Below are 16,139 nucleotides of genomic sequence, written 5' to 3' on the forward strand. Positions count from 1 at the left end.
TGGACTGTTTATGGCCAGGCCAGTTTGGCCAGGTTTTTGGACTGACTGCTTTTTTTGCTGTTGACTGTTTTGTTGACTCAGTTTTGCGATTGTGTTTCAGACACGGACGAATGTGCCACGCAAAGGGGCCTGTGCCGCAACGGAAACTGCCTGAACACGGTGGGCTCGTTCCAGTGCGTGTGCCGGGACGGCTACGAGATCACGGCGGACGGGAGGATGTGTGTGGGTAAGAGGAAGGCAGTGACCCCCAGCGCTGCGCCCGATGCCAAGAAAAACAGGATACGGTTTCTTGTGGCTAATTTTTGAGGTTGTGAGAAAGGGGGGGGAAAAACGACGGGCTGAGCACTCAGTGTGTTTGGCAGCAATAGAAGATCATATGTGGGTTCAAGTGCTCTTGTTGTGAGGACAGATGATAGGTTCTGATTTAATGCTCCGTGTTCTCCCGTAGACATCAACGAGTGTGCCGACAACCCTGGACGATGTGGCCCTGGAACTTGCCAGAACCTGGATGGCACCTATAGGTGCATCTGTCCTAACGGGTACTACGTCGTGGACGAGAAGTGTGAAGGTATATACATACCACTAAGCTCCAAGTCCCATCTTTGGGCTGTGGTAGTGCACATCGCATGCGTGCCCTGATCTCGTACAGCGTGATAATGTGATGCAGACGGCCCTTGAAGCAGACACTCCCATTCCCAGTGTTACACACACACACACACACTCCTGTTCCCAGTGTCACACACACACACACACACACACACACACACACACACACACTCCCGTTCCCAGTGTCAGGAGATATAAAAAGACGATTGTTCTTTGGTCACAGGGCTGCTGAATTAAGCAACCTTTTTTTCCCTCAGTGCTTCTCCATCTGTTGCGTTTTCTTAATGCATGTGAATGAAGACACACACACACACACACACACACACACACACACACACACACACACACACACACACACACACACACACACACACACAGACACTGCATAAGCTGGGATGAGTGACATTCTGTCATATCCTGCATAAACTTTGTTTACTGACCTGGAACATCTAGCGCTCTCTTGGTCTTTTTATTTACAGATAGATAAATAGATAGGCAGGTGTAAATCTAGGTTGAGTTACTGTAAATACATGTATTGATTAGGGCTGTGAAAATAACTGATTAATTTTGATTAATTAATTTGAGAAAAAATAACTGATTAAAAAAATTAACGCAGATTAATCGATTCTGTATAACCTTTGACCGAGCCGTAGTCAGTAACCATTAGACTGTAAAATGAAGGAGAGAGAAGAAAATGTGCTGCCTAGATCATTGATTGGAACATTTACTTTTCAAAAACGGCTTGATGGTGTTGATAAAAAATAAAGTGTGGTCAAAAAAAGTAAAGTGTGTCCTCTGCAATGTATGTGATAAAAAAAACTTCTTCCCGAAGCACTTTTGAATTTATTTCCTCAGCATATTAGGTCATATATATCATATTATATCATATATTATTATGGCCATTATTAAAATAATAATAAAAGAGTTTTTGAACTTTAATGTCACTAATGCTGATTTTTCAATGATTCATTTGAATTTAAATATTTTAAATACTTTCACATCATACTGTATATGCGATTAATTTAGATTAATTAATCACAGAGTATGTAATTAATTAGATTACATTTTTTAATCGATTGACAGCCCTAGTATTGATATGATGTTATGTTTAAAAGAGGATGTTTTATGAACTACAGTGACCTCAAGGCCATAACCCCTAGCTATCTACACTTTTAGTGTTTCATGCATTTTTTTTCATTTTTTTTTTTTTTTTCATTCTGTTCTGGAAAGGAACTGATCTGCAGGTCTTTTAGAGCTCTGTTTTATAAGTGAAAGAAAACCACACAAGTCCTAAACGAATGTAGCTCAGCATTTGCTGACAGCGTCCCATACGAGCTGCCGGCACTCAGAGGAGCACACCTGTTCACACACATTTGTGGTCAGGAGCTCTGTGCTCTGTAATACTCAGGCTGGATCAAAATGCTGTCGAGTGCTCACAGGCGAGTCATGCTGAGCTCGACAGGAAGGCCAGGGTCAGTTCAAAAAGCCCCCTGTCAGCTTTGTTCAGTCTCCCCTGAAAACCACAGATGAGTTTGCAGGGCCCATACTCTTTGTGTATAATGCCAGTCTGATGAAGCTACTTCAAGTCCAGCTTCTTCAGTTAGTTGAGTTTCATGCAAGGCTCCATGGATCCTTGTGTTATGTTGCGAACTGCACTAGTTTTGTATTATAGGCATAACATTATGAAAGGGTTGACATGTCCTGACTTTTTTTTTTTCATTCTAAAAACATTCCCATTAGGTGTCGGAACACGGATTTAAATTAATTATTTAGAAGAACATAATTTTTCAATGCAAGCAATAAGTTAGATGCATCTTTTGGTGAAGGGCAGGGCAACAATTGAAAAAAAATCAGATCACTTTCCAAGGGGAATAAGTAAAAGATGCTCTTGTGTGGTCCCCATCACATTTATGGTATTCTGTCATTTTCTGTTTTTCAATGTTTTAGTAATGTTTATCATCACAATACAATCCATTGACTCATAACATTCCCATTTGGTTTGCTACTCCCACAAACTAATTCTGTGGTCAGACATTGTGGGTGCATGTAAGGAGTTCCTCTTTACAGATGAGATGTGTTTTGTGTGTTTCTTGTGGTCAGACATTGTGAGTGCATGTAAGGAGTTCCTCTTTACAGATGAGATATGTTTTGTGTGTTTCTTGTGGTCAGACATTGTGAGTGCATGTAAGGAGTTCCTCTCTACAGATGAGATATGTTTTGTGTGTTTCTTGTGGTCAGACATTGTGAGTGCATGTAAGGAGTTCCTCTTTACAGATGAGATATGTTTTGTGTGTTTCTTGTGGTCAGATATTGATGAGTGCACACAGACCCCCGATATCTGCATCTCTGGTACCTGCACTAACACACCAGGTGGCTTCAGATGCGACTGTCCAGAGGGCTACCAACTGACCTCCTCTGGACGGAGATGCCTGGGTAAGCCTTTTCAGCATGCTCATTTTTAGATTAGCCCGCTCAAGCCAGGAGCAGTCATTTTAAGTGAGAAGGAAACCGGGATGTTTAACAATTACATTAGTGGATTAAAAAAAGATCTGTAAAGCTTTACTGCATAAATAAAATATATTGTAGTGTAATGTGCCTAAGAGTATGAAGCATTATATTACAGCATACACACCATGCTATTTCTGGAATTTCCTCTGGACTTCAGCATAGCGTCATATATGTAATGTCCACTTTGTGTTGGGGCTCCTTGACCACCTTGATTGCTGTGTCTTCCGTGATCCGTTACATAATGCAGATAAATCAGAGGTGCATTTTCACAGCTCAGATCACCAAGTGAGGGAATACAGTGCAGTGCAACATGTGGCCAGCTTCTGTCCTAGCTTTTCTTTTGAGCACTTGAGGTACAGTATGGTTTAATTACCAGGTCGTATAGTCATCCTCATTCACAAGTAATTAACACCGGGAACACTTCCCCAGGGAGGCAAAAGACATGTCAGGTTCCCCGCGTCGAGCTGCTGTTTTTCCATGTCGTCATCCGCGGAGCAGGAATGTGTTTGGGAGTTCCCCCTATACTGAAGAGAGTGATGACATAAGTTGAAAGGGAAGGTTTACGGCCTCTGCCTCCCTCTCCCACACACGGGACAGCGGCTGGGCGATGGGCGAGGTCCACCAAATTACAAGAAGCAGGTCTTGGGAATTTGAGGGAAAAACACACACAATTGAATAATAGATGGTCCCCAGGCTCCCCCTCAATTAAACACAACACTTCAGTATTTCACCACAGCCCTGGCTGCCATGTGATAATTGGGTGCCCTCTGAATACATTCAGTGGCTTTGGCGTGTACTGTTGTCATACCACAGACGGAGCCGATGCAGTGGGTGGGTGGGATGCTGATGCTGATGGGAGGGAAACTGGGCCTCGCTTCTTTGGTTAAAGACTAAAGACAGGGAAAGAATAAGCTGATAAATCACTTTTCGGGGGAGAAAAAGGAATGAGACGCTCACTCCACATTCTTCCACGGTATTTTAAGCCAGGTGTGTGTGTGTGTGTACTGTATGTGTGTGTGTGTCTGCGTGTGTGTGTGTGTGTGCGTGTCTGCGTGTGTATGTGTGTGTCGTATGATCTACGGGGGTCAGACGGATTATTTGTGTAGAGCGAGGGAAGGCCAGTACAAACACTCCAGAGGCCACATCTCCAGCGCCTGCTTTTCATTACCAGCTGAGGAGGAGGAAAAACAGGTCCCTCGCAGGGCTCCAGTGAGTGCGAGTGAAGGATGGGCTCTGGCTCAGGCGCGGGCGTCTACGCTACAGTGGCCATGTGATGAGCGCTAAGGCCCCTGGGCCCAGAGGCCCGCACCTCCTAGACCGATCAGGGGACGTCCCGATGGCCCGGTCTCGCACCACTGATGAGGAGAGTGGGCCCTGGAGCCAAAGGCCCGGGTCAAAGATCCTGGAAAGCGCCTGCTCTTGTGATTGTGAAAAAGACGACCTTAAATCCACTCTAATCCCACCTTAAATCCCACTCTGTGCCTCAGAAACTCATTTGAAAGTCTGAAATATGGATGAGCATGAAGTTAACTTCTCTCTCTCTCTCTCTCACCCTCTCTCTCTCTCTTACTCTCTCTCTCTCTCTCTCTGTCCTTCAGATATGCGGATCCACTACTGCTACACCAAGTTCGAGAATGGCCGCTGCTTGGCCCCTCAGGCCCATAACACCACCAAGGGGCAATGCTGCTGCAGTGTCATGCCTGGTCAGGGCTGGGGCGACCCCTGTGAGATCTGCCCCAGCGTGGGCGAGGGTCAGTCCAGTTCCCCCGAAGCCCTACAAGACACATTTTACACTTTTGAAATCATAAGCTTTTTAATATCATTCACACCTAGAAGACCTGAATGCATAAGTAATGCATAGTAGGGTTTCCGCTGCTAAGCTATATGTTTCCATTTCTTTTTCCAGAGGCATTTACAGTTCTGTGTCACCATGTTGGCCAGACCTTTGGGCCAGATGACAAGGCTCTTGGTAAGCTTGCTCTATGCTCTGTGGTTGTGCATCTTAACAGTCAAATGCCTTCACAATGATAGCCATGTCAGGACAGATCATTGGTTTACTGTCTGATGCTTTGGGTTAGACATTGATGAGTGCGCAACCAACCCGAATGCCTGCAATAACGGAGAGTGCATCAACACGGATGGGTCTTACCGCTGCGAATGTCCCTTTGGTTTTAGACTGGACACCTCTGGTATCAACTGTGAAGGTGAGTTTCTGGAAAGGTTGGCCATAGTCAGAATCATAAATTATACATTTTCGAAAAAACTTGTATCTGGCATGATGTCACACCACTCAAATACACGACCGTCCAATGAGGGAGGTGAAAAGTGAGTAGGGAAAGCTGTGGTGAACAGAAATGACCCCAGCATATTCAGGCTGACATTTGGTCTCCATCCTCTCACCCCCCACAGATATCAACGAGTGTGACCTTGGCAACCCATGTGGCAACGGGACCTGCACCAACGTCATCGGGGCCTTTGAGTGCACTTGTGACGAGGGCTTCGAGCCAGGACCAATGATGTCGTGCGAGGGTATGGTGTGACTTCCTTTCATCTTCAGCAACTCAGCTAATTCTCCTCTTGCTCAAGAGCTGTTTACACAGATGTGAGATATCTGTGATGCCAAGGAAAATGCTAGTGATGGTACCAAGATGTACAGTGATGTATCGCCGCACACTGATGAAGCCATTAAAATGATCACTTTCCATATGGACAGCTCTCTGCACATTAATCTTTTTAATTTAAAAAACATCATGCTGGTCGTGGTCATTATAATGTTGTTAAACATATGGAAGTACTAATTGTGCATGCACTGCTGTGGCAGTGAAGTAAGAACTCTGTGGTGTCCCTGCCTCCTCTGTGCCCCTCCAGATGTGAACGAATGTGCTCTGAACCCTCTGCTGTGTGCCTTCCGCTGTGTCAACAATCACGGCTCCTACGAGTGCAAGTGCCCCACTGGCTACGTCCTCCGGGAGGATCGCAGGATGTGCAAAGGTGCTCCATCAGACATACAGTACAGCACTCACAGAACTGAGAGGATTGTTTAGATACACAGAGCCTTGGGAAATACAGTTGGTGCTTAAAGGTAGTTCATCTCCCTGGCAACAATCGGAAGGTAATTTTAGCTGCAGTGTACGAGTTTGAACTGGATGAGCTGTTAAAAGAGGAGGCTGTATCTTCCCATGGCATTCCTGAGACGACACTGAGGTGTTATTTGACAAGAAGCCCAGACAGGGTGGCATGAGCTTCAGCTGCTGTGTTTCAATAAAGAATTCATAATGTAAATCCGAATTTTTGGCGTTACGTAATGGATAGACCATTTTCCTGGAGTCTTTATGAGGGTGGAAAATACACACAAGTGCGTTTACACTCCTGGATGAGAAGCTGAAGTGCAGTGGACAAGAGCCTTTCAGACTGTAAACTCTGAACAGGTTGAATCCCTCAGTCTCTTGGGCTATATAGGCTGTTATTTACATTTCACTTATAAACAGCACCCTAGCTCCATTTTCAAACTTGCCAGCAGACCGAACCTGGCTGGCTTAATAGTGGACTACGTTGCTCTCAAACTTTACTGCCCATGTGACATAATGCTTTTAGATTCACACAGCAACAGCAAAGGTCGGAGGTCATTGTCTTTGACCTCCAATATGGTTATTTGTCATTATTACTGACTCCCATGCACACACAGGCTGTGTGGTGTGAAAGTAATGTTCTCTTTGTCATTCTTTTTTTAGACCAGAACGAGTGTGAGGATGGCATTGACGACTGTGAGTCACGTGGCATGACATGCAAGAACCTCATCGGCACGTTCATGTGCATCTGCCCGCCAGGATTCATGCGACAGCCCAATGGAGAGGGCTGCATGGGTACGGTCACAACACTGGGTCAAGTGCAAAATGGTGTACAACTGCAAATAGTACTCACTTGGGGAAAGGAAACCAGCTGATAATAACCTTAATGACTCCTCTGAGTTCATTATCACTCTCTAGGAGGTGCATAGTGAATCACTTGGTGAGTTTGGTTTGGTTGGGCTTGTTTATAAAAGGGTATAGACATAGAGACTGAGGAGTATGAATGATCCAAAATGTTGGCGATGGAGGCAAATATCCATGTAGGCTATCAAGTGTCATCAAGCACACAAGAACCGCTGAGATGCCATTTAACAGCCAATAGAAGCATTGTTAGAAATGAAAGCTCATTTTAAGATCACATATTATGTTTCTCCAGTTGGAAACCGGTTTTATTTTTTTATACCAGTTTATTATTTCTGGCAAAAGTTAATGTAAGCTACAGTTTATGCAAAAATTGTGATTGATACATAGCCTTGTCATAAGTTTAATGAACCAAGCCAAGTGTCATTAAATGAATCACCAGTCCCATTAATCTACCGGTAAAATACTAATTATTAAGTAAATTGCATTTTACGATGTTCTATCACACAAACCCTTATATGATGTGTTGTGTTCAGATCTGAACGAGTGCAGCGCTAAACCAGGCATCTGTCAGAATGGACGCTGTGAGAACACGGTGGGCAGTTACCGCTGCAGATGTGACCAGGGCTTCAACCCCAGTCCCACGCAGACTGAGTGCATCGGTGAGTAGGTGATGATCCACCTGGATGCATTTAGGGTTTTCTTATCTCTTTTCATGTCTGTTTATATAGTTTACACACCATAGGCTATTTTCTCCTTGTTTTTGTTTTATAATTTATAGTCTGTTTTTATAGTGTTTTATAATATAGCAGGGATTCCCAAACTGTGGTACGTGGACCACCGGTGGTACACAAGCTTCCACTAGGGGGTACATGAGATGAAAAAGGCAACGTCGGAAAGGTGTTAAAAATGTTTTTTTTTTTTAATCTTAAGTCTGTGTTCTCTTCATTCTTTGTGTTTCATAATGTTGTTCTCCACAGTTTTTTAGTGTGAGAGCTCATAGACCAGTTGCACATTTTGATTTTGTTTTTTGTTATCATGTTAATAAAACATGATGCCTGGAATGCGTCAATAGAATGTGTTACGTCATTATGTGTCGGATGGTGGGGGTACGCGAGCCGAGTCAGGATGTAGGTGGTGGTACACGGGGGAAAAAAGTTTGGGAACCGCTGGTATTGTTGTAACATTTTGAAATATAGTGATTTTTAGCCGAATATTCCCACATAAGAGTGTCTTTTTGGAAATCTCTTTTGAAGATTGCCACCCGGTTGAAAACTACAACAACAACAACAACATGTCTTTGTTTGTTTGCAGACAACAGGCAGGGCTTCTGCTTCACGGAGGTCCTCCAGACTCTGTGCCAGATGACATCCAGCAGTCGCAACAGCGTCACCAAGTCGGAGTGCTGCTGCGATGGCGGCCGTGGCTGGGGGCCCAACTGTGAGCTGTGCCCTCTGCCAGGCACCACGCAGTACAAGAAGATGTGCCCACTCGGCCCTGGGTACACCACAGATGGCAAAGGTAGGCTTTTAGAAGTTAAGTTACCACTGACGCACACAGAGATGGAGACCTACGTGGAGCAGAGTCAAGTGTTGGGCTTGTAATATTGCTAGCACACCAGTTAGCACAGTGACTTCCTTACCTTTAGTCTGAAGGAATGATCTTAATTCAAATGATAAAATGTGTGAACCTGTGACATCTGTATTAGTTGGTATCACTGTAAAGACGTCCGTGCTCTATGTTTTAGATATTGATGAGTGTAAGGTGATGGGGAACCTCTGCAAGAACGGCCAGTGTGTCAACTCCCTGGGCTCCTACTCCTGCGTCTGTAAAACAGGCTACACCCCTGATATCATTGGAACTCTATGTGTCGGTGAGTGACTGCAAACCTATCCACCTGTCCAGGCATAATGCCAGAGGTGTTCAGCATTCCTTTTTGCAATATCCTTTATGGACTAATCACAACAACACTCTTCTGTGAAAACGTATATTCCCTACCTTAGATGTGGATGAGTGTTCCCAAGCTCCAAAGCCCTGCAACTTCATCTGCAAGAACACAGAGGGGAGCTACCTGTGCTCGTGCCCCAGGGGTTACCTCCTGCAGGAGGACGGCAAGAGCTGCAAAGGTACCGAGGCCTCACTTTCCCATTCCCCAATCCCCACCCAGCAGACATGCACATAGCCAGGAGATGCACGTCACTCTAGACCACTCAAAAGGGTCTTTTCATCACAGTTTGACCATCTTCTGCTACACATATGAACTTAGTTTTAGAGGTGATATTAAACTGTTTATAGTGGGCTACTCTTCATTTCTCCTCTATTTTCTCCTCTATTTTCACAAACACCTTTAGGCCTCATATTATACAAGGTTTTTACAACCATAATTAAAAGTTTAGGGCACTGCGTGTGAACTTCCCTACTGTATCTAGCTATGTTCCCATTCAGTTAAGTACTGTGAGTCTGTGAACTCTGCAGGCTTTCCAGTTAACTAGAGTTCAGTGAGGGGTCCTTCTCTAGACAAAACTTCACATTCCCTCTTGACGTGCTTTCAAGGTCACCATTTGGCGAAGAGAGCGCTGGGCCCTTTGCCCAATTTCCTGCTCGGGAGAAAGGAGGGAGGGCTTGCTTGCTGCTACACTTCATCTCTGGTTACTCTCTTCTCTCTCTCTCTCTCTCTCTGTTTCTCCAAGCTGATCTAGAATCAGTATTCCCAAATCACACCTCTCCACTAATTGTGAGCAAGACATGGCTACAGTTCCCAGACCAGCTGCCCAGGACAGAGAGTTATGACACCCCATGGGAAATACTCGCCATTTTCCCCTCCCCTGTTGGCCAGCTATCAGTTCAGTACATAGAGGCTGTGATCCCTGCATCCTGCCAGAAATGTTTTTTTTCCCAGTTAGCATTAACTCGTAAACAAACCTTAAACCACAGAATGGCTCGGCAGTCATTATATTGCCATTCCTCATTGTACATACAGTTGCAGGCTAGAGAGCTTTTCTACCCCATCGTGTTTCCGGGGGCTAGTTCATTCACAGGTCACTGTTTTAAGGGGTAATGTACAATTAACAATGACCCCCTCCCCATCAATCTCACAAACACACACACACACACACACACACACACACACACACACACACACACACACACACACACACACACACACACACACTAAGCAAAGTGTTTGGGTTGTGAGTCTGCCTGGAGAGTAGGGGCCTGTGTGTTAGCTAAAGCAGACCAGAGCATTGTGTTACTTGGCAGCCACAGTCTCCCTTTTCCTGAAGCTCCAATCCCAGACAGTTTCTCTCTCTCTCTCTCTTCCCCTGTCTCTCTCTCTCTCTCTCCCTTCCTCTGTCTCTGTCTCCCTCTCTTTCTGGGGGGAATTTCATCAGTGAATGAATGCTCCCTGCTTCCTCTTATCTGTCACCCTCTCTTTTTTCGCTTCATCCGAAGACAAAGTCTTTCTTAAAGCATCCAATTGTTAATCTAGAGCTGTTCCTGCAAGGACAGAACATAATATCTGAACTAGACGGTCAAGGTGCCCTTAAGCTTGTTCAGACATTGTGCTGGATTGAACAAAGATCTGGCAAAAACTGATTGGGAAATCTTTTCTCTTTCATTTCTTTTTGAATAATTCCATATCTTTAAAAAGCTATATACTTTTGCACTGCGTGCTGGTTGTACTGCTCACTAATTTACCTCCTATCGCAGACCTGGATGAGTGCTCAACCAAGCAGCACAACTGCCAGTTCCTGTGTGTCAACACCATCGGAGGCTTCACCTGCAAATGCCCTCCTGGATTCACGCAGCACCACACTGCCTGCATTGGTAAAAATCTCTCTCTCTGTTTCACTCACTCACATACTCACTCTCTCTCACACACACACACACACACACACACACACACACACACACTCTCTCTCTCTCTCTCTCTCTCTCACACACACACACACAAAAACATACAAGTTTTACTTCTTATCTCACATCCCTTTTATTGCCTCTTTTACGGCTTTATCCTGGAATTAATGGATTCAGAGTAATGTCTCAACAAGTCCAATAAACCTAACTGATTTGTAGTGATGGCAATGTAATAGTTGCTTGTTATGGAATTTCCAGCACCTCTATCACCATGGATACGACGAAGTTTGGCAGTGCCCACTGAAGCTCTCTTGACCTCTTCTTAGTGCAGTTACAAAAAAAGATGGATTGTAGTTGGCAATTATCGCAACACTCTTTTAATAGTCGCAAGTCATTGCAGGGACAAAGGAGTGCACCAAGTAATATCATATATTGTTGCCTAGGTTTCAAGTGTCAGGGTAGTATTTTGTGCAGTCCAATAAATCAGGTACTGTAACGGCAGGTATCACTAATGTGATGAAATTATGGGAACGTTATTAGATTCAACTAAATTGTGTGTTGATAGTGTTAACTTGTCTTTTAATAAATTAGGTTATAGATACTTGGAGTGTTCGCTACCCTGATATACACATGATACATTTGTTTGATATGTCAACAAACGTAAAACCCTACCACCTACAGTATGTTGTTGTTTACATTTTGAATTGAGTGTAAAGTAAAAATTCCTCGTTTCACACAGACAATAATGAGTGTGCCACTGATCCTGGTCTCTGTGGAACCAACGGTGTCTGTCAGAACAGCCCAGGCAGCTTCAACTGCGAGTGCCAGCGTGGCTTCTCTTTGGACCAGAACGGTCAGAGCTGTGAAGGTCAGTCACTACAACGTGTATTATCTGCTGTGGAATTGTACTTTTAATAATAATGAAACTTGTACTATTAATAGAAACTATCTAGTGACTATCGATAGAATAGAATAGATAATAGAAACTAATTGTGACTATCGATATTAACTTATACATTACTTAATTAATTTGATATACATGGACAATGTGTGTGTGTGCTGACAGACATGGATGAGTGTGATGGAAATCACCGATGCCAGCATGGTTGTCAGAACATGGTGGGTGCGTACCGTTGCAGCTGTCCTCAAGGTTATCTGCAGCATTACCAGTGGAACCAGTGTGTGGGTGAGTAACTCACAGAAGCTGTCTGGACTGGTGTGTCTGTCTGGGGCACAGAGACACCACACACACACACACACACACACACACACACACACACACACACACACACACACACACACACACACACACACACACACACACACACACACACACACACACACACACACACACACACACACACACACACACACACACACACACACACACACACACTCACACACACTCAATCTTTCTTTGTCACAGCCTTTCTCCTATGTGTAAGATTTCCCTTTCCTGGAAGCTCAACCTTTCCTCTCCAGATTATGCAGAGTTAAAAGGATGTCTAATCTTTTTAGAGCAGTGACCTCACAGTTGAACCTCCCTTGGTTTCCTTCAAACACAAAAACACACTGTCTGAGCTTACAGTTGGAAAATAAATATTTATGCAAAGTAACATTTGGGCAAGGATAAGACTCAACAGATTTGGGTCAAACGAGCGCCACGCTCCATGCTCATGCGGACACATGCATGGCGGTTCACTCTCGAGCCTCTTTCGTGAAACCCGAAACCATAAAAGAGCTGCTTATTAGCAGGGGAGAAAAACACCATTATAATATAATTGTGTGGGCACACACTGCTTAATTTCTAGGTGTAAGCTACAGTTTGACAGCCCTAATAATAAGCAGTGATGTGAAGGAATGCGTGTGGACAGTTGCTCTGCGGATTATGACACCCGTGCCCATCTGCCTTGGCATTCCAGATGAGAACGAGTGCCAGAACAGCCAGATCTGCGGCAGCGCTTCCTGCCACAACACCCTGGGCAGCTTCCGCTGCATCTGCCCGAACGGCTTCAACTTCGAGCAGCACAGTGGTGGCTGCCAGGACGTCAATGAGTGCTCGTCCTCGCAGAACCCCTGCAACTACGGCTGCTCCAACACCGACGGAGGCTACCTGTGCGGATGCCCGACGGGCTACTTCAGAGCAGGACAAGGGTGAGCCCAGACATGCCATTCATGTGGAACTCTGGACTCAAACTATAAACAGTTTAAGAAAGTTTGCAGAAAGTTTGCAGGACTACATTTGAGTTTGCTCATGTAGACAGGTTTCTAATTTGTTTATGAAATAACTCTTAACATTATGGGAAGTAGTATAGTCATCCAACTGTTGCCCAGAACATCTGAATGATTTCTAACATGGTGCTCTTACCTTCTCTCTGGTTGAACGGTTCACCTGTGTTTCTGTTTCAGGCACTGTGTCTCTGGCGTTGGCTTTAGCACTGGGGTTCCATTAGCCAGCGGTGGAGGTGGAGGTGGAGGTGGAGAGGGAGATGACAACTCCCTCTCCCCAGAAGCCTGCTATGAGTGCAAGATCAACGGATACCCCAAGAAGGGCAGGAAACGCCGAAGCACCAATGGAACTCTGGATGAAATGGTAATAGTGCATTTATCTTAGGGAGTCTCTGTGGGTGCTGTGTGAACTTGGCCCCAGTATTTAATTTGTGATTGAGGTTCTGAATTTTAGAACGATTCAGTCCATTTCTGTGAGTGTATCTAGACACCTTTTCCCAGTGCATTACACTGCCTTGATGCAATACTATCTTGATGATAGACCAGTTCTGTTTGGGATATTCTGCAGATCTTGACAGAAAGAATTTTAAGGCAGACATTTGTGCCTTGTTTAGGTATATTCTATCCACTTGTGGTCAGAAAAACCCTCAGCACCACTACTTAGAAATATAACCTACATTTCACTGAATGACTTACAAAAAAGTTGACCAAGCAAATGTAACAAGACAGAGTCTGAATAAATAGTGGTAAGTCTTAAACACCCTTAGCAATGATGTATCCACAATTACGCCATATGTTTAAAAAACACAGTTTGCAGATTTTGACAGGTTGTTATTATAAAGTAATTTCAGTTAGATAAAATATTTGTACCCATGGTTGAGTAATAGAAAGAAGTAAACATGGGACTCTCTGTTAGAGTAAATACAAGCAACTTGCTCCTGAAATATTATAATCTCATATTCTTATGTTCCAAGTTGCAATATGTAGAATTCTTAGAACATCATTTTAGGATTGCGACAGTTGAGTTTTGTCAGCATTTTGAAAACATTTTGTCTGAATTACTTGCAGAATGAGCAGGAGACAATCAGCCTGGCCAGTGTGGACGTTGAAGACACCCTCCTGTTCAACCTGAACATCAGTGATGTGAAAAGCAAGGACCACATCCTGGAGTTCATCCCAGCACTCTCCACCCTCAACAACCATGTCCGCTACACCATCGACTTTGGTAACGACGAGGGCCTCTTCAAAATCAACCAGAAGGAGGGCATTAGCTATCTCCACTTAGCCAAGAAGAAAGCTCTTGTCCCTGGAGCCTACTTTTTACAAGTCAGCAGTGTGCCCCTGTATAAGAAGAAAGAACTGGCTCAGTTGGAGGACAGGCATGACAAAGACTACCTCACGGGACAACTGGGGGAGACACTGAAAATGAAAGTGCAGATTGTATTCCATTAACCTGGACAACAGCAGAAGGGCTTGCCACCAAAGAAATGAGCGGGTGGGACTACTACAGTATCAATTCCCAAAGACGATTCCATATATCATAGATACAATTTCTTAGCATTCCAGTAAGAATTACCACCACGGTGCCTCTTAAATGCACTAGACATGGATTCTGCTGACAAAAACCACTTTGATATGCATTGTATGAAAAAAAAAAAAGAAACGAATGTCTTCAAATAAGATTTTGTACTATGATATGTTGAATCTGGCAACACTTAGTGGGACAAGGAAGACTGCAGGAAGGCACTGATGCTGCGATTTGTTCACCACTTGGCAGTCAGAAGTGTTCTTATTTTTTAAAGTTTGATGGACTCCGCTTCATAATTATGCTTTCCCCCATCTTCTCTACTGACTTCATCATCGCTAATCATATTTACTGGTGCTAGTAACATGACAACATAGATTTATAAATGCACTGTAATACTCCACAGGCACGGTGGCCGTACGCAGTCTGGCCTATAGCAGGCCAATTTCCCATCTCTTTTGCAACCAACAGCAGTTAGTTCAATAGCCTCTCTGTTCTCAGTATATGCCTATGCTATGTGTAAATTAAGTGTGTTTATACTGTAATCATGCCACTTTTTAATCTTGGAAGCATTTGTAAACTAGATGGAGCCCTTAATTGAAGAGGGCTTCGTTATGGTGCTTATAATGACCAACTACTTTGTTTTTATTTCTTTGTTTTTTTGTTTTGTTTTGTTTTAAAACTGTGTACATCGTTCCAATGATAAATATCTGTGACTTCAACCAAAATGATGCACTGAGGTCCTCCTGGCCACTCACTCTTGCGCAAGTACAATCAGTGCTGTCATCCCCCATGATGACGACATCAACACCAACTTAAGTACCAGTTTTTGTTTCCTGTGTTCACATCAGTGAGGGGTATAGGTGTAAATTCACAATAAAAAATATTTTGGTTTTATGGGGTTCGGGAGTGGCTTTCCTTATTCAACTACTGCATATTCAGGGAACCTTCCAGAACATCTGCTACACGAATAACAAGAAGATCTTGAAAGTATGCAAGACCCTCAGTAAATAAATAAATATGAGGCTAAGGCTTCCAGAATTAACACAGTGAAAATGGGGCACAAATCCACAATATTTTTGGCAATACTTTTTTTAGTCTTTTTTTCCCGCAGATCAGGGGCTAATCAGCCAGTGAATTAGTGTGACATACTTTGGCAAACACTATGGAATGGAGTGGATCAGCTGATCAGCTACACATTTGGTTAGTGGTCTTGTGCAAGCATCAGCCAAGCTCCACTAAAATTACTGGGTTTCAGGACTTTTTTGTAAAACGCCTTCTAGGGAATGACCAGGAATGTTTAATAAGGAAGTATTATGGCATGCACTCATTTGCCGATGGTTCACCTTATATAGGGTCTACTTGTGTGTAAGCCAATCATCAATCCCAACTGGTCAGACTCTTACATTAAGCAAGTGGTAACTCCTACGCGCACGTCAATAGTGGGATTCGACTTCATGCAGCCACCTGCAGCCGTCTTAGGC

General features: G+C 43.9%; 1 protein-coding gene across 1 annotated transcript in view; it reads left to right on the forward strand.

The window, feature by feature from the left end:
- Window positions 1-15,557, forward strand: part of fbn1 (fibrillin 1) — a 60,672-nt gene extending 45,115 nt beyond the window's left edge. The window contains exons 48-66 of the mRNA XM_076287799.1: window positions 101-226; window positions 449-568; window positions 2,914-3,039; window positions 4,713-4,865; window positions 5,021-5,083; window positions 5,193-5,318; window positions 5,524-5,643; window positions 5,983-6,105; window positions 6,846-6,977; window positions 7,580-7,705; window positions 8,358-8,564; window positions 8,791-8,916; window positions 9,047-9,169; window positions 10,755-10,871; window positions 11,641-11,769; window positions 11,968-12,087; window positions 12,824-13,055; window positions 13,311-13,494; window positions 14,199-15,557. Of these exons, the coding sequence (XP_076143914.1) occupies window positions 101-226; window positions 449-568; window positions 2,914-3,039; window positions 4,713-4,865; window positions 5,021-5,083; window positions 5,193-5,318; window positions 5,524-5,643; window positions 5,983-6,105; window positions 6,846-6,977; window positions 7,580-7,705; window positions 8,358-8,564; window positions 8,791-8,916; window positions 9,047-9,169; window positions 10,755-10,871; window positions 11,641-11,769; window positions 11,968-12,087; window positions 12,824-13,055; window positions 13,311-13,494; window positions 14,199-14,582 (2,837 nt within the window). The 3' untranslated portion in view covers window positions 14,583-15,557. The remainder of the gene's footprint in view (window positions 1-100; window positions 227-448; window positions 569-2,913; window positions 3,040-4,712; window positions 4,866-5,020; window positions 5,084-5,192; window positions 5,319-5,523; window positions 5,644-5,982; window positions 6,106-6,845; window positions 6,978-7,579; window positions 7,706-8,357; window positions 8,565-8,790; window positions 8,917-9,046; window positions 9,170-10,754; window positions 10,872-11,640; window positions 11,770-11,967; window positions 12,088-12,823; window positions 13,056-13,310; window positions 13,495-14,198) is intronic.
- The last annotated feature ends 582 nt before the right edge of the window (window positions 15,558-16,139 follow it).

This window comes from Alosa pseudoharengus, unplaced genomic scaffold (genome assembly GCF_046254945.1).
Source record: "Alosa pseudoharengus isolate Yale_2024_CS ecotype anadromous, Long Island Sound unplaced genomic scaffold, YU_APseudo_1.1 YU_APseudo_1.1_scf_16, whole genome shotgun sequence".
NCBI classification, from domain to species: domain Eukaryota; kingdom Metazoa; phylum Chordata; class Actinopteri; order Clupeiformes; family Clupeidae; genus Alosa; species Alosa pseudoharengus.